The sequence below is a fragment of the Bombus terrestris genome, chromosome 2, assembly GCF_910591885.1.
Source record: "Bombus terrestris chromosome 2, iyBomTerr1.2, whole genome shotgun sequence".
Classification (NCBI taxonomy): Eukaryota; Metazoa; Arthropoda; class Insecta; order Hymenoptera; family Apidae; genus Bombus; species Bombus terrestris.
Genome location: NC_063270.1, coordinates 14,115,268 through 14,134,638, shown reverse-complemented (window position 1 = coordinate 14,134,638; position 19,371 = coordinate 14,115,268). Strand labels below are relative to the sequence as shown.

General features: G+C 41.4%; 1 protein-coding gene and 1 long non-coding RNA gene across 9 annotated transcripts in view; one reads left to right on the top strand and one right to left on the bottom strand.

Moving 5' to 3' along the window:
* LOC100648046 (MAP7 domain-containing protein 1) overlaps nt 1-19,371 on the bottom strand; it is a 197,327-nt gene that overhangs the window by 168,126 nt on the left and 9,830 nt on the right. For 3 of the 8 annotated variants that reach the window (XM_048414400.1, XM_048414403.1, XM_048414406.1), the window contains exon 1: nt 2,302-2,374. The exons of the other annotated variants lie outside the window; for them this stretch is intronic. In XM_048414400.1, the coding sequence (XP_048270357.1) occupies nt 2,302-2,359 (58 nt within the window). In that variant the 5' untranslated portion in view covers nt 2,360-2,374. Of the gene's footprint in view, nt 1-2,301; nt 2,375-19,371 lie in introns of those variants that run through there. 8 annotated transcript variants of the gene reach the window in all.
* On the top strand, nt 2,376-4,952 carry LOC125387171. Its single transcript, XR_007227727.1, has 2 exons — nt 2,376-3,728; nt 4,360-4,952. It is a non-coding gene; the product is annotated as an uncharacterized LOC125387171 (long non-coding RNA).

Sequence of the window (19,371 nt, the reverse complement as noted above, 5' to 3'; positions counted from 1 at the left end):
TTCGCAGCCTCGTAACGGAAGTCGTTATTTTTACCGCGACTCTTTTTCTTCCGCGCAAACCGTACTGCAAGGATTCATGACAGTGCGAATCAATGAAAGTCTTTATTCCTACACCGTGACTCCTGCTTTCCGCTTCTTCAGGTACGGCGTTCAACCACCATCTTTACACTCTGTGTGTTTCTGTCCTTGGGGCTATGTAGTTTATTTCCTTCCGTACCGGACGATCTACGCATTCGGAATGGAAATGAAGACAGCCTCGAATCAAAACCAGAGAATTCGGACATGCCGAAGTATAGTCAATGTCGCATAATCGTATACTTCACGCCCTGTTTCGACTAGGTGCCAACTTTCCAATCCCCAATTTCGATTTGACGATTTCCATATAAATCTTCTAGAAATTCTGTTACCTCACCAAAAATAGAATACGGTCACTGTCGAAGTATTTTCAAGCATCGTGCGACTCGGACTCGCAGAGAAACGGAGCAAGAAACTCGAGAACGATTTTAACACGAGCGTCTCGAGACTCGTGGACTCCAAGGTACGTCTTCATCCAATTACGCCTGATGCAACCGGCCACGTCCGATGTAATTGACCATTGGCGGATACTCAGAAGTGTGTCAATTTAATGTCTCAATGACACGCGTCACATTATTGTGAGCACAGAGTAGAATGAGTCACCTCGAATTTGCAGATATAACCGATCGATACACTTCTGAGTTTCATTTTTGTTTCGTCGCTAATCGCAGGTACAAAGTGCAAAAGTGTTACATGAAATATTCATCGTTATACATCAACGTGATGTTTATTTATGATATGTTCATTAACATTGGAAAAAATAGATAATGAGATAATGGAGAACATAATTTTTGAGGAATTACGACCGAAAAGATGCGCGCAGCGCAACAACGCGCCACTGTTCCTGCGTCAGTCGTTGAACGCTGACTCAGAGCCATGACTATGCAGCCATTGGGCCGTTGTTTTTCTTTCTGAGGCACCAGAAAGCGGCACAGCCGCAGCCAAAAAGACGTCCAGATGTCCTGCGCATTTAAATCCGGTGGCATTGCTTTACGACGTTCGTCGTTGAAATCGTTTCGTTCTGTCCTGATGCGAGTTCGTTTCCTAGAGCTTCGATCTGTTTCTGAGAAACTGCATAAAATTCTTCTATCGTAAAACATTGTACGACACCAGACAGGAAACAACTTTGAATTTATGTATAATGAAAAAAAATGGAAAAAAATAGAATTCAAAGTCAATGGTCAGGAAGAAAAAATTACTAGAGTATTCAAGAGCGTAACATTGAATTTGAAATTTTGATTTAGTTGTTAGTTGCAGAAAAGCAAGATCATACGAGAAAGAGAGAAGCTATTTATTCAGAAGACATTTGCATCTGCGTCTTTCAAATGGAATGAAAAGAATATTTCACAGTCGCGTAGAATCTTAGTCCAGAGAGAAGTCATGAATAACAAAACTAGAATCTACGTGGATATTAACATTAGTATAGCTCGGCAGAGAAACATATTTAAATTAGATTCAAATTAGATCACGTGTGGATCTCAAATAATATAATATATAAGATAAAATGATAAGATTGGAGGAATTAGAGAATAAATAACGCCAATAAGATGTACCAAAAGCACCGTGTTCTTTGCATCACAAGTGGGATTAGATCGAACAAGCAATTAGAACGAACGACGCGATTAACTAAACGTTTTCTGGCGTTGACTGTACGGCTTCGTCTGCCGCAAACGCGATAAAATGCAGCTAATTCTCACTAAGGTTTTGTTCCCGAATCGTTCTCGAGGTCCTACCGAATTCCATTAACAATCCCATCCGCAGCACCGGTTATGTCCTGCGGTATAATCTAAAGTAAGTAGCTCATCGACCAACAGTCTGCATAGACTTTCCTAGAACTTATCCTAGATTCGCGACTTTGACCGAGCGGAGTAATAATAGCAGCACAAGTGTAGAACAGCATAAAAGCCGAAGCGTTTGTGTAAAGCTTCTCCGACGATACGAAACTGGCGAAACGAAATGAATCAGAAAGCAACGTGCGAAGAAGATTCTCATTCGAAATCTTATCGAGAAGCAAAAAGTCAAATATCACAACGATCGTTTTATATCGACTCGGTGGCCAAGTTTTCGTTGCGATGGCAACGACCGGAATAAAAGTAGCTGGACAGAAAAAAGAGAGCGTGGAAACCGAAAAAAAGCACTGACTTGAAAAGCCTGTCTCGGACGATGCGATTCGCCGAACGGAAAGAAGTATCGAAAAATTAGCGACGTGCAAAAAGGAAGCGTTACCTCGAACGATGGTTGTGACGGGCCAATCGGAGGCATCGAGCCTCTTACAACACCACATGCCGCAGCGATGGTTTCAACGAGCCAGAAGAAAAAGAAATTCGTTAGAAAACCAGAAGAAAAACGGACGGATATATGATTTTCTCGAGAATGAACCCAGGCGTGGAGGTCGTGTCGCGGCTCGTGCGTGGAAACACACACAGTCCGGCTGGCAGTCGAAAGGGGGAGCGCAGTGAACTTGGTGTCGCGACGGAGCACGGCGCCGGCAAATGGCGTCTGTGGTCGATAGACACATCGGTGGGTGGTTGGTTTCCTCCGTTACTACGGCGGAACGCAGCCAGGTTCGTATGGGAAACCAAAAGATGGTGTTGGGGTTGGTCGGCTGCCATGCGGCCCGTCACGAAGACCTTGAGGTTTCGCCTTTATCCTCCCCGGTTTATACCTTCAACGTCATGGCTGACGCCATTTTTCTGACGTCAATAAGATCCTCGTGGCGTAGCCTAGAAAAACGATTTTCTTCCTTGCCATCGAGAACCTTCTGCGAATCGTCCCTTTGACCGTACGTGACATTTATTACCGATTGACGAATCGGTAATTTCTATCGACAACGTTCTATCAATAACATACACACACGCGCTATAAACGTCTCCGGAGAGGAATCCGATATAAGAGAAATTACAGACAGGAGGTGTGAACAATCAGGCGTGCAAAGTTAATATTAACCTCGGTCGGGGTCTTGCTTTCAGAGCTAAACGGTACGTATGTGTGAAGAGTTCTGGTAAGTACACCCCTAAGACCTCGGAACACGTTGCTACCGCGTCGATCGATCGATTTATGGGTTCAGCCTCGCGGTTTCGAAACGGATCTTTCTCAGCGAATCAGAGACGACCACCACCTCCACCACGGATACGAGGAAGACTCGATTTATGTGAATTTCGCCTTGATCCTTGTCCCACGACCAGCGGCGAGATAACGCAGGCTGTTCGCTTGACCTTAAAAATGCTATCGGTTTCTCTTTTCCCTTGTCCCTACTACTCTTACATTCGACGTGCCATCGAAATCTAATCATTTCGCCTGACTAGCTCGCGGAAGCACCTATGCGAGACTTTAATTTAAAGCGACGCCAAGCAACGCTGGTTAGCCGATAAAAGACGGACCAAGAATGCAATCTGCGAAGGAGTCGAGGTCGTAAGGTGTTTCCTCTTGTTTTGCGTGTTTTCTATCGAATCGGGATGCTTCAGAAAGAAAATGGCGATGATACCGCGAATAAAATAGCCTCGCAAACATAAATATCAAGAGGGAAGAAAAGAGGATAGGATAAAAACTAGAGACGAGCAGTGCTAGATACCATAAGGACAGCTGGAGATGCGAAACACCATAAAAGCAGGCGAACGCAACGGACTGACTGCCCTGGACAGGCGCAAGACGAGGTGAATGCACCAGCGTCCTTTCCGAGTCCTTTTATATAGCCGATCCACACACCCTGTCCTACCGTGTATCATTACTTTCCATTCCCCCGGTTATCGATTACACAAGTTACAAAGGCGACTCGCATCATTTTTACATTATTCGTACCCTTTAACCGCATCTGGAGGTCGTGTCGCATCTATAAAATGTACTGTACAGAACTGGAGCAAGGTTAAGAAAAAGACTATGGGTCTAAGTGGTCAATATTTGATTTTATTAGATTTCAATATTAGATTTTATCTACGTAAATCTCGGATGCATTTTATAAAACAAAAGGATCACATCTATTAACTACAATATTCAATGGAAAATAGTTCAGCCAAGAATTCTTAAACTGCCTTACATCTACTACTAACGAATGGAACGTGCAGAGTAGTGGGAATTAACACTAGAATTACCAGGATAGTGAAAATGACTAATCCACGACTTTATAAAGATGTTATTCAGGGTATTTTATGAACTTTGGAAATTAATTTGAATTATTATCTGTAAATTGCATCGCTTCATTAGGGAAGCGAGCAAAACACATTTCTCTTCCCCCTTTCCAACTCCGTACAGTATTCTCGATTTCGTAACCATTTTCTCAATTTACAGCAAGTGCCATTGATGCAAATTTCGAATTGGACGACAAGGAGAGAACATCGATTTCGTGATACGATCTTGTTTGAAGCAATGCTTCCTGCTCGTGATGGTAGCGCAGGTTGGTATCATTCAATTGATAACATCGGAGTACTTCGGTAATGCGTGGAACAAGATTGCGACACGTCTCGAACAATGCGAGCCTCTTTCAACACGTCAGCCAACGTACATCCTTGAGTGTCCGGAATTGCATTTACATATTTTGTACGTTTTATCTTGTACCTACTCGAAACACCTTCGTTCCGTGTAATGCTGTCAGTATCAAAGGAGACGTTGCTTCTCGTGTCGTGCACTGTTGTACTTACGACTTTTATTATAATATAATTTCTGTGTACCTGCATATTCACTTCTCTTTTATACATATGCCGTTTCTACTTACGAAAAATAAAGAAATTAAGGACTACACAACCTGACAAATAAATAAAAATTAAATGATAAAACGCGGTAAATAATTTAAAAATTCAATAATCATAACTATCCTTCTCGGTGATTACAAAATTAAATTTGTATTTTACACTCTATTAAATAAAAAATGATTTTTCACTCGATTGTTCACAAAATTTCCTACATCTATCACTTATTTTCAAAAAACGTACGTGCACGTGTTTGCGAAGTTAATAAATTGAACGGAATCAAAAAATTGACGTCTCTTTCACGATTTACAAGTCGAATATCGTCAATGTCGATACGTCCACGTGTATTATGCAGAATCGTAAACGATTCGCACCTAGAGAAGAAGCTGCAACTGCAGAAGAAGAAGTAATAGACCGGTAATTTCGTCCAGGAAACAAAAGGTGGCGCACAGAGCTCTAAACGAAGTCAGAAGGGTGCGCGAGAAGCTGAGCACGAGGTTGCTTCTACTTGGACCGAGTACACGAATAGTGGCACGGCTGGATTAAACGAGCAAATTACGGGTTTACGGTGGACCAGGAGGCCTGGTCCGGTGAAAATAAATAAAGCAGAAGACGCGGCATCCCGGTGAATTCCACGGGTACGCGGACGTTGCCCGAGGTAATTTATTGCACCTGCTGGACCCGGGCGTAATTATCCCCATGCCAAAATCCTCGAACGCGTGTCCCTTTCTTCGACTTCGTACTGCGTCGATATCTTCGATAAAAAGAAAAAAGAAAAGTAAAAAAAGGACGGTGTTCGTTTGCTCCTCGTGCTCTCCCGTTAGGACTCCACTGGCCGTTCACCGATATTTCCAACGAAAACTTCGCGTTGGCACAGACTAAAAAAAGAACCAGATGCGTGGAAAGCAATCGTATGAGAATAGTATGTAAGTGAATGAATTCTTACGATATGTATATACAAAATGATCGAGGGAGAAAAAATAAATGAACGTGGTTGGATACAAGCAGGCTTCTCTAAAGTGTTTGTATAGAAATTCTAGGAATAAGTAAGGGAAAGGAAGAAAAACCAACGAAGGGCGTCTAATTGAGTTGAGAGCTCCGGCGTCAATTACGGGGCTCGCGGTTCTATTTATTTCCATGGCGGTTCGAAAAAAGTCTACCATGGAAAGGTGAAGTTCCTCGAAGTTGCTAGAACTCCATCACTTTCATTTTTATATAGACACCTTATTTCTGTATAGAGCTTTCTACTGATTATTTTAACTCTTGGGAGCTATCATCGAAGGAAGTCTATAATATCGTGGATAAAATTCAATCCCAGTACATACAAAGCTGTGACGATATTATTACCGACGATAATATTCATATATATACACGTGTAGAACTTCTTCGCTTCTGTTCAAATTCCGATCACATTTTGTTAATGCAATAGAACCATTTATGCCAGCGATCTCGAACGGTATAATAGAAACAAAACTGAGAATAAATAGCGAAGAATCAGGATACGATACAGACGATCGGTAGTTTGATTCGGTCAGTAGAAAGTCTCGCGATATCGAACGACGGCTATCTAACAAAATTCCGAGAGGATCGTTCACCGGGACTAAATATACCTGAGCGCGTGCATAATTTCGAACGTGGAACGTAAACTACAACAAAGTCGAGCTGCATCGGCGTTCGTACGCACTCTGTTTCCACGATATCTCATTTGCCGGTACGAGCCAGTTGTCAAGCACGAAAACACGCGGAACTTGCGGATAAAGAGTGTAAGCGCGCATTTGCAGATGGCAACGCGTGTTACCGGGCGTAATATATCGAAGCAGGCGCGGTCGCGAGCGCCACGCGCTGCTAATATCTCCGGCTAGTCGCGTCGAGGAACGCGGGACCGATCTGCTCTTGTTCTGTTCCGATCGTCCCTCTTAAAAATACTTCCCTCGCCATGCTTGACCGGGATAAAAGAGAAAACAAAGCAACGAAACGACGCGGCTCTATCTACGGAGAGAATACCGTGACGAACAATAAGAGTTCGCGTGTAGATCGCGAGGAGAATGCGTGCGCTTCGAAGTCGTTTGACAAGGTAATTATCGTTCGTAAATCGTCATTACGGTTACGTCGCGTTACAAACCAGCTACCGGTTCAATCGTTTTTCCGATCCCGCTACCCGGTGTCACGTTAAGCTCTTGTGTTTCGAATCACGATAGTTTGTCCGTGATTTATCTCATGTTCCTGAGGTTTTTTATCTTTTATTTCGAGCCAATAGCAGTCTAGCTCGATCCTACAATTATTATAAATCAGATTATGATATGGTATGAGAAAATCCACAAAACATATATATTATACGTAAATGCACAAAGTATTTATAGTAAGTTATTTGTTACAATATTCAGAAAATAAAGCAAATCTCGATTTAAGTACTGTTCTGCTGCTCGTAATCATAAAAATGTGAACATTCTAATTATAATAAGTCAAGAAATAAACAGACTTTGTAGCCCGACTAACAGTACTTTGAATATTGAAATAAATATTCAAATAGCCACCACAGTAGATAATAATCTACAAACAGTGCAAGATATCAATTTGCTTAAATTACAGAATAAATACAAAGTATAGAAATTGCAGGATTAAGCCAGTTGCAGCTATCGGATCGATATAGAATCGATCAATAAACATCAGTTCAATATTGTTATTATATCGAGCCAATTATTATTATTATATCGAGCTTCTGGGAGATTTATACGAGATTATATTCAATATCGACGCACGCAAGATATTCTCCATAATTTTCATATTATTAGATATTTAAGTATCACCGATCGTTCTATGGTGCAATTATCGGCTCAAATCAGGGATAATCGATATTAATCGTCTTATGTAAGAATGCTTAATTGATCGCACTGGGCCCGTTCGTTCGTTGGATAAACCAGGGCGCAAGTAACACCTAAAACAGTCTCATTATACTATTTACGTAAGCATAGCCGATGACTTCGAATTGTTGGTTGAGATAAACAAGCGAGTTTCTTGTGGGTGCACTCTGTTGCAGGACAACGCGGCGAATTGCGCGAAATTACTCTCGAATCAGAGCGGTTCTCGGTTGGCAACGGTGGCGAACCTCGAAGACGATGTACAGTATAGAGAGTCGGTGAAAAGCAACGCGCGATTCGCCGCGTGTTGGCTATTTTCGCGTCTGGGCTTTCCAGAACCTGACCCACCGACTACATTCCTTTCAACGAGTGCCTGGCGCTGCTGAAAAAATTAGCCGCGAAACTCACTTCGACGCCTACACAAGCGACAACTTGTCGCCGAAATATTGTAATTTCATAAGTGATAAATAGGTTTTCGAAATGGCAGACTTTGCCATAACATACAGGCAAGTCGACTTGTGTTGGAAAGTGTTGAACCAAAAGATAGAGATCGAAAGGGATACTGAAGGCAGATTAAGTCGTTATTATTTATGTGTATTTCCTCTGTGATGAGATCTATGATTTTTGTGGAAAAATTTAAATCTCGAAATGCCATTGACACGAAACACTCCTAGATTAATTCAATTTATAAATCTGAAACAAATATTAAATGAAATAAATCTATAAATAATGTATGGGTTTTATAATGAAAAATAATCTATGGAAATCCTAATTGATTTTGTGATATACAAAACTATTCGATAACATAGCCACTGGATATTCATTTATTTTTCGCAACAGAATACATAACTAGTGCTTAAATTACAGGAAATCAAACGATTAATTCTAAAGGAAGACGATAGAATTTTAAACAAACTATTCTAAAGACACGTAACGATCGAAGGAGAATGAAAGCAGAACCCCGTCTTGTTTTCCTACGATTTACCGTGAATTTTACGCGAACGAATAACTTTCACGGCACCCCGAGGCTCCGTTACAACGAGGACAAGTTCAAGGCGTGCCGCGGAAACGGAAATACGTTTTCGCGAAACATCCGGTCCAGGTCGGACACACAATTCTTAGAATAGACAGTTATATTCTGCGCCGCTACTAAAACGCAATGGAATCTCGATAACTGAGTTCACAGATGATCACAGATTACATAAATGATCGATAAGACGGTATCATCGTGCAATCGCGTGAAATTGAACGATTTACCCATTGAGCATTAAACGAAAGGAACACGGGATGTTTGTAATTTGTTACAATCGGGATATCGCTCTAGCTGGTGGAATCGGCTTGGCTTGAACACGATTTCGTCTGCCATGTACGATCGTTCAAGTGTATACCACGGCTCAACCAGTTCATTATGAAACCGAAGCTATAATTAATCGCTAAGCTATGTACGCTGTAGTTGCCAAGAGTCCGACGTGTTAGCAAATCCATTAATTGACCCGTTTCATTAACCGGAATATGCTTAACGTAATATCCCCTTTGCGATCGCTCTGCGAACAAAAACAGACGAGATGAGAGTTTCTCGTAGAAAAACGATCAGCTGTGGTACCGTTCAGCCTGGTTAAAAATCATTTCGATTCGTACAAGCTCGCAGAGCACCACGACCAATCGATTTTTTCCCCGGGCCGTAACGGTAAAGAGTCCGAAGTGAAAGTACAAAGACAAACATGCCGCGCTTAAATTGTTCGTAATCTCTAGAATAGCTTTAATGCTCGACAGTGATCTAGTGGCTGGCGCGTGCAACCGGTTTTCATCATTCGATGAGAAAACATTGTTGGCGAAGAAGGAAGGGGAGAAAAGAGTATTCGATTCGCGATATAAATTTCTATGAATGGCCCCGCACATTTAAGTAAGCGCGTTCTTGTAAGCTCTGCGCGCGACACAACCCTCTCGATCAAACGTGACGTACCCTCGCCCGCTTGTGCACGATTCGTGGAACATAAATGAACACGGAGAGAAAGAGAGGGAGAGACAGAGAGAGCGCGCGCGAAGGGGAGATCGTTCGTCAACTATTTTTACGATAAATTAAACTCGCGACTAGCGAGAGGTGACGCGGCGCGAACTCGCCGACGCGAAAAAATTCGACGCTTTCTCCGCTGGCTGATATATCGATGCATAGCTTAATGCCGCGTTTCATAATCCTTGAATGCTACTCGATAGTGGCGATAACCATTTATTATTCGTGGAAATGCAGTTTGAAAAGGTCGTGGTACGGAGCGGTCGCTTGTTGCCGGTCGAGTCGCGAATTCCGCCGGGTTCAATAACAATTCTCCTTCGACACTCAAGAATGTCAAACGGCAACGATTATCGGATTTTCCGTTCTTTAAATACCTGCCGCGTATTTTTAGATGCGCGCAGTGGGTTCGGCACCGTGGAAAGCAAGGGAAACTTTTTCACTGAGTGGAATGAACGCTGAACGATACCAGCGAGCCATGAAGGCGAAAAAAAAAAAAGAAATCGAGCAACGTTAAGCACGATAGATAAGGAAAAGGAATTGAATTGGACGACAAACGTCCTTGAAATGAAGTAGCGTTGTGCTGACCATGCAGTTACCACTGAGGCTGGCTCCATCCAAGAAACTTACGGTTTCTCGCGATAGACGCTGAATATTCCAAGCTTCCGTACGTAAAAGAATTCGCCACGACTATCTTTGCAAACCGAGATCTTCCTCGGTTCGCGCACGGGTAAGCTTCCACTATATTTAACTCGGTTATGCAGGAGAGCTGCTCTTTTCATGATACGTGATACAGAACATAATTCGATATTTGCCTTTCTCATCGCGCATTCCACCGAAGCACATAAATTTTAATACGGACAAATTATCTTGCTTCGAAGTTTCTCGTAAACAATATTCTCATGAACGATGTGCAACGTGTACAAAAGTTCGACACGTCGAACGAACACCGGTGGAAGAATATGGTACGAAACGAGGCAGAAGCTAACGCAAGGTAAATTAACGATAAGAGGAAGATTAATGTCCCACAATTCCGTTGTAATAGGATCAGCAACAAGAAACTTGTTCCGTTAAACTCGGTTAAGTGTTTAATACGTAATTCCATCGTCCCACGAGAAAACGCTTTGAACCCTTTAATCATATCCAGCCTTTGGAGTCAATGAAACGTAACCATTTCCAAGTTTAAGCTAGTTTGAAGCAGCGTAAAGTACTCATGCTTTGAACATATATTGCAAAACCAGGTAGGTAAATAGATGAAGTTTTGTTTGAAGCACTTTATAGAAATGCCTCGTTGAGAAATGTATCGTCGATGACTGCTGGAAATTCGAGATATTTATTACGTCGATGTCGCCAGGCTCCATAAGAAGAGACACGACAGGCAGCGTGGTGGACACGTCAGGTGGTACACGAGGAACTCCGATCGAGTAGCTCGAGAATCGTAACAAAGAGATTTATCGGTCGATCGAGCGCGACGAATAAAAAGCAGGAGGGGATAAAACAAGTTGAACCTCGTACCAAACGCTTCCACCTGGTGACTGAATAGTAAATCAAACTGAAGGAATTCAGCTTAGAAGGAAAACAGATCTGCCTTCTGCAATGAAAGCAAATATCTATTCAACGGAATACCAATTTCGCAATGCATACCGATCTTCTGATAAGTATCGTTATAAAGAAAGTAGGATATACAATTGATAGTAATGCTTGAACAAGGCAATTCCAGATATACGCAGATTTTTTCCTTAGAAAATTTAGGTCAATTGAGTGCTGATTTCGTATCAATTTATTCAACTTTTCACTTACTGTGTTGTCTATAGAAAAGAGGACAGAATGGAACCTCTGTAGTAACTATTAACATTTACCGCTATCGGAAAGTCACGAGAGACACGTCGTATGCCATCGATTTATATTCTCAACTATACGCATGTAAGTACGCACAATGTTTTTTTTTTTTATCGTCAGAGAATTTACATTAATCGTGAAAATAGACGAATCCCTCGTGAAGACAGCGAGGATAAATACGACGAAAATAGAGACTCTTAATCAACAAATAAAAAATTCTACGCGAATTTTCAACATTTAGTTCAAAGATTTATCCCGCACATCGTTAAAAAGATAAATAAAACTGAACTAGAAAGAAAATAAAATTGTAAGGCTAATAAATCACTACTAGAAAAAGGAACGAATAGTAGTCAGAGGGAAACAACACGGTGAAAATGTAGTTCGTCCATCCGGTCCGACGACCTAGACCGAGTGCCGAGACGACGGGTTACGAGAGGCCTTCACCTTGACCTTGAAGAGCACCGACCGTCCTAGCAAAGGTGAACCGGACAGACAAACCGAGAGGAGTCTTTACCTGTCTTGTGTCTGTTCAACTCGCCACGTAAGTATAATACACGATTTCCGTGCTTATGTAAGTCGAAACATTTTTATCACGTACACGTCATCATCGCGGCCACAGTCTTACCATTGCCTGCCTCTTCCCCACCCTTTGCCCGATAACGTTGTTCTATGCATCGGCATTTGCACCATGTTAATACCATCTTACTGTTCATTCTGCTACATGTGACCTTCATTAGTAATTCACTGAATAATGGTTTCTAATTACGCTGATTGAGAGTAATATATTTGTATTTCATTTACTGCCGAGTTACGCGTTAGCTTGGCATTCTTCCCCTTCTAATCGAGCCATCCTTTGTAATTGGTTTTAAATAAGCGACTAAGCAACATAGAACCACTCTTCATGTTGGTAGAGTTTTAATTAGAATCGCACGTTTACAGCCAATGATAGATTCCAATTGACCGTAATAAACCTTTTAAAATAACTTCTGACAATTATACGCTAATTTAGAAGAACGAATCAGTCGATACAAGTAACGCTTCGCTGGCCGTCATTGATTGAATCATTACTATCAAGATCTTCTATAATATTCCTATCGAGCCAAGTTATCGAGACTTTCTACAATTATCAATTATCCGCAACGCATTTATCCACGAATGTGCCTAGTACCACCTAATCACATTTCTTACATTAATTTGAAAAAAAAAATGGCTATCGGGATAAAATTTCTTTTAACGTCTGACGGACCTCAAACACCAGTTGTCGAGTCACACTCGCCCAGCAGCATTTTCAACATTTTCAGGGTCATCGGCAACATTTGCATGTTTCAATCACTCGATTACGCGTCCCCATGATTTCGTTAGTATGTTACGGAACTAGTTACTATCCATATTTCGTTAGTATGTTACTTCGACGAGTTTTCCTGATCGGCTACAAACAAATCAAGAACAAACCGTATGGTATCAAACGGCTACGTACCGATACGTTATCAAGCAACCATATGTCGCTCGAAAGAAACTCGACTGATATCTTCAATAAATGTAAATAAAAAGATAACCATGATTCATAATCGTACAACAAAAAATCCTCGGTTATTTTAAATTAACTTTCAATGATACGCACTTTGTATGCGGAATTTTAATTCAAAATTATGTCACTTCCGAAGAATCGCCATTTGTTAAATAATTACACTGGGTCTTTACGTAGACTGATATTTTTATGGATACAGCTAAAGCTAAATACGTATCTTTTTACGTTGTATACATTCTATGCACTTTTGCAATTTTAATTTTCATAATTACAACAATTCCCATATCTTATATATCTTTGCGTATTATGTGTATATCGTCGCATATATAAATTCTCCATAAATGAATAAATCTTCATAAATTACCTAAGCTGAGTGGCACGTTTAAATTAACTAGAAATAAAAAGAAAAGAGAGAGAGAGAGAGAAAGAGAGAGAAAGAAAATTATGTCACGGATCGTTTTTTTTTTCCCAGATATGGTCAGAATGCATAACTCGAAAGAAGGGAAACTTGAGGAACGACTTTCTTCGAGACGTTTCAAGAGATTTCGTTCCTTTCAAGGAAGCAACAACAAGATGCGCGTCGACTTTTCGCGAAATCGAATAAGTGCTCGAGAAGAGTCGAGTTACTCTCACGATACGACACACGATACTCCCTGTCTAACTCACGGAAGACCACCCATAAACTGGACAAACGAGTCGAAAGGGAATTGAATCTGAACAAGTAATTAGCGCTGCAGTCGTTCGCCAAAGACTCTCCTCTATCGTTTCGTTCGCACGACTCTTTTTCTCTCGGACAATATATATAGCCCATAATCTACTTTTCTTCTAATATCGCACGCAAGCTTGCCAAGTGTCTAGATGATTAACGATACCGCGATATGCATCAACGGTGAGCGATTTGCAGCAGCACGCTAGAATCGAGCATGGTAAATCGTACAGAACGTGGACAGGGAGGTAATGAGCTAATTCCATCACTAAGTTAAGCGACCAAACGCAAGAAACGCCGGACAGTCGAGTAATTTTCTTTGATCGTTCCTGGAATTCTTACGACGACCATCGTCGAGAAAATATGAGATACCGTCAACTTCCATGCATACAGTGTCCTTGAGCAGCGTTCCAGAACTAACCTTTCCCAGTATTGTGAGAGCAATACTTGGAAAATTGGAACTCTTGCGATTACGACTCTTATACAACAGCTTACCAAAGCATTCGGACACTCGTGAAATCTTTTGTGAATATATATATAGATATATTACGTATATTATACGAAACATTTTTCAAATTCATTGCATTTGATTGGAAGGTAAATTTGGAAAACAGTTTCCGCGACGTCGTTAATGTTTTCTGTACTCTTCGATTTATGGAGTTGATCAATGTCGCTTCTGAACAAGTCAGACCAACCCTTAGCAACACGATCATGACAGCCACATCCTGCCGCAAGTACTAAGTACAATGAAACTCCAAAATGCTCCACGTAACACACACACGCGCGCAACATACACATACAAAAGCCTTCTATGCTAAGTGTTCAAATACCTTCATGAACCACTGCTACCACATGCTGCCACTACAGTACATTCGTAGATTACACTCGATATAAAACCGATAGAAAAGAAAAAAGAAAGTAAAATCGAAAGTTACTGCGTATCGATCGGAATGGAATGTAATGGAAATAACTGTTGGATGTTGATCGAAATAAAATAGTCAAGACGCCGGCAGTACGCGAGGCAAATTAGCATGTCGCTCATTGACATCGTATATAGGTTGAAGCATCGTATCGTGGCGATGGCGAAGGCAGTCACACCCTGTACACTAAAGTGACGTTAAGTAGGCCTTTGCATTTAACATCATTGGCCTCCACACGTCGCGGCATTGGCTGGCTGAGTAACTCGCTCGTTCCAACCGTTCTACGGAGTTCTGTGTCTGTCAGGTTTATGTAATCGGGTAATGGAACGTGGGCGAGGTCGTCCATCCTGCCTTTCCTCGCGTCTTCGACCATATTACGCGAAACGTCGATGGACGCCTGATGGATTCGTTCTGGTCAACGAGACGTGTGAAGAACCCTTCAACAACGATCATTACAAATACCGGTGCTCGTTTGACACGATTCCCGTGTCTTCACAGTGAGAAACGATGTTGTTCATCAGACGTATAAAAGACAACTAAAACCGCATTCTTCGATAAACTAGCGATTCTTTGTGGTTTCTCTGCCTAGTGTTTCTACATAGTAAGATTGCTGTCACCGTGATGAAACTGTTGGTCCAATCATTTGTGTACAGATTAACACACCGACGTATGTTCCAAATACCATTTAGTCATATTCCATCTACCTTACCGAATAAGCAATTTCGCGGAGCACAATGGAAATCCATCAAGGTGAACGACCTAGCCGAACCGCTGTCGATATGTAGAAAACTGTTCTCAGAAGTTTCCTCGTTTGTTAGCATTCGATCTGCAATGACGATTGCACAAGGGTCGGCCGAGGAGAAAGCCTCGAGGTAAGTTCGTGTACACGTGGGTGGTTTCGGAGTCTCGAACACCGATTAGAGAATTAGGTATCTTATTGTAGCGGGCGAGTCGTTTAACCTCGGCACTAGTCGGTTATCGACGAACCAATCGCGTATTTATCGGAACATGTTTAACCATACGAAACGTCCAAACAACATCTGATAGCATCGACTTGTTGCCGTTAAGAATCAATGAGATTTTTAAGCATCGCCGACTACGTATCTTTATCTCTGATCTGACGCACGACAGGCCACCGAACATAAAAAAGAAGCCAAAAACACAGAACAGAACCAATGAACGATACCAATTGGAACTATACGAAACCGCATTGATAAATAGCTGTATCTAGAATTATCTCCAGATGCACGTAGTCAGAAAAACAGATCAACAAAAATGCAACGTAATTAACGCGTCCGTCAGTGAAACCGTGTCGTTTCAGTTTATCGATGTTAATTACAGTTATAACTAACGACCTATCGGAAATCGTGATCTATAAATGAAGGTCATAAATCGAACACGTCGTTCGAGCGATCGCCTATTTATCGAGACACTTTAATTAATCACGCAGAGTGCCTCCAATCATAACAATGTATGATTAAATGAAAATAAGCTAGAGAACTGGCATAAGAGAACAAACGTCCGTGGCGATGCTAATTAAGCCATATAGAGGAACGATAACGTATCCTGTTCCAAATATTACCACTGTCTCTACGAATCTAAGCTCACAGACACTCCGTCGAGAAAAAGCACGAAAGCCATTTGGGCCGCGCGCGCGAGCTTGCCAAGCAATTAAAAGGAATTTAACGAGCCCCTTATCTTCGAGCGGAGTGCGATTCAGAAAATTAGTCGGACACGCTTAAGGAAGCTCATCGTTTCCGCGGGAAGTTTAATACCTCTCTACCACGAAATTGAAGAATTCCATCGGCGATTGACCTTCCTTTTCCCCTTTCTGTACTCCTCGTGCATATATACGAACACGTCACGGTGGAGTCTAACTTATTCAACGTGGAAATAATGGAAATAATTAAAGTTCTTCTGTTCACGGATACTAATGAGTAGCCGAAACGGCTTGCTGCGTCTTTTAATATGACTCTGGCCGTGTATCTCGCTCGTGATTCGCGCGGACACGTTTTAACAAGGTCGTTCTACATACAATTATTACGTGTTTTTACTAACAAGCTTACTAACAACTATCCATCGTCATTCATAAACCTATATATTACACGTACTTTTTTTATCATATTATTGAACGTTATCGACTAAATAACGAGATACTATAATCAAAGAAAATTTCAATCAAAATATGTGATAATTCTGTATTCATACGTAATAACTCTTGGAAATATCGTGCACAAACTGCTTACGATCTTTCCAAGATACTACGAGTCTTTCGACGACTCTAATTTACCAGTAAATAATATTCGTAGCCGCTCAGTCGGATAAATTGATTTAAGATATGGACTCGATCGGTATTTATCCATTTTCATTCCTTGTTTCCTAACTTGGGGCGCAATGCTTGATCAAGGAGAAGGTAATTCTGGCGTGCTTTTGGTGTTAAAGATCGATACCAAAACGCAACCAGGGTACGATTAGCCGGCCGTACGTGGGAGCTGTTCAAATATAACAGCGAGAAATTATTGGCCGAGATAACAGGCCACACAGTACCGTTTTCCCCGGCATGGATTCTGCGATTACCGATACGAACTCAAGATCGGTGGCGCACCTCCTATCGTGAGAAACTTTCTCAGGAATTAAGCCTTCTCCCTCGACCTGTACGCGAGTGTCACGCGTCCAGGTGTCCCACCTGAACACGCCTATCCTTTAACCTCGAAAAACCGCAACGAGATGCTTGCAAATTGCGTTCGTTAACCCTCTTTGCACCGGTATCAGCTTCGATCTAGCTATCTCGGTCGGCTTGAAATTAATCCCTGTGAAATGTCCTCGGCATGGGAACGAGGCATCGTACCGATCTCGCGTAACGTTTTATTCGTTGCACCGTTGAAATTGTCGAGACTCGTTTAGACGACGGCGACGGAATTCTGTCACGAAACGATGAACGCGTTAATCGTCGTGCTAATAGCACACCGCATTGAGACGCTGTCATCGAGAACCGAGGCGAAAAAGAGAACGATTTGTTTTTCATCGTGGTTGATTCGCAATGTAGCGGATGTAAACATCGCGTAAAACGAGTAAAATACAAGTTTAATTCCCGTGACCGAAAGCGGTCGAGTACGAAATATTAACACAGTACAAGATCTCCTTATCTTCGAATCATCGGATTGCTCGTTGCAAGAATCGCTCGATCCTCGAGGATCGCCATACGTGGCGATAATTACATTAATTTTCTTCACGCGGCATGAGCTCTCGTATAAACAAACAGAAAAACTGGCAGCCAAGATGAAACTTTAATTAGCGAATCTCGGCAACTGGATCCCTCGTTACGAGGAATAGAATGGAAGCAACAACCGATACGAATTACCGTAGTAACTTACGACTTGCCGATACGAAAAAAGGCACGGCCAGTTTTTATGTGAGACGATTATATATATTATACATATTAAACTCACCGCGCGCAAGGCTAACTAAGTTTATACTGAAACCGTCGTTGGAAGATCAACTTTTATTTGCTTACCTGAAATAAACAAAACATATTTGGATTAACACGTATACAATAATCAAGATTAGGAGAATAATACAGCATTCGACTTAATAAACAACTCGAACTAGTCAACCAATCAAACAGCCATATATCGCGGAACACCTCATCGGATCACCATGCTTGATAAAGAGTAACGCCTTTCGCGGAGCCTAGAAAGCCTCGACCATCCCATTAGAAACGCACGAAAACAGTCTCAATAACGCCAATTAATAATACCACACGGAACTTTCTATTATATATTACTGACGAGGCTAACCGGTAACCCTAACGTGATCGTGACCGCGATTTCTACGCCAAGTTTTCTGAGAAACGACACAATCCGCCTAATATGATATACATAGGCACTCGACGATTTACCCATTTCTACGAATCGTCGGCTTGAAGCGGATCTCCGTGATCTTCGTGTATCGTATCATTCCTTACACGGCGATCAAATCATCGTAAAAAGCGTACAACGTACCAATTCAGTTTAGTTTCACGCTATGCTTCGCCGTGTATACGGGTAGCCTCCGGAGAAATATATGCAAACTCGAGGAGTCGATTTATTCGGTTTCCGGATCCGATATCTATACCGATTATTTTTTTTTTCTCTTTTTTTTTTTTAGTGGCAATATCGCACACGCATTACGCTACGAAGACGGAATCAAGCATAGCTATAGTCGAAACGATTACAGTCGATATATCAATGATTGGTCTCGATATTCCCCGTCCGTTTTCTCTGTCACGCGATATTACCGCCTCTGGCTACCGAATTAACATCAGTAAAAATCTCCGATCTTTTTTTTGAAAATATGAAGATACCATTGGATGTCTTTTTACATTAATAAAATTGAAAGGCTCGAACGAACTCTATATAATGGCAAATTTTATTAACTACCGCGATATTGTACACTTATATGTAGATACATATTAATACATTTCATGTCAGGTGAATAAGAATATTTGTTTTTCATACAATCAGTTTGCAGCTAGTAACATAAAAGTATATCTTCCTCCTATTGATTGGATTATTTTTTGTAAAGAGTAATTATCAATTTAAATATAGAAACTTTCTTGTTAAATACATGACATTTTACGTAATAGGATTAAGTAAAGGAATATACACATGAAAAACACGTACGTTGCGTGACCGACGCGAAACATCTACATAATTTGCATTTCCTTGCAATACTTGATTACAGTTCGTATTCATTTGCGCTTCGCATATACTACAT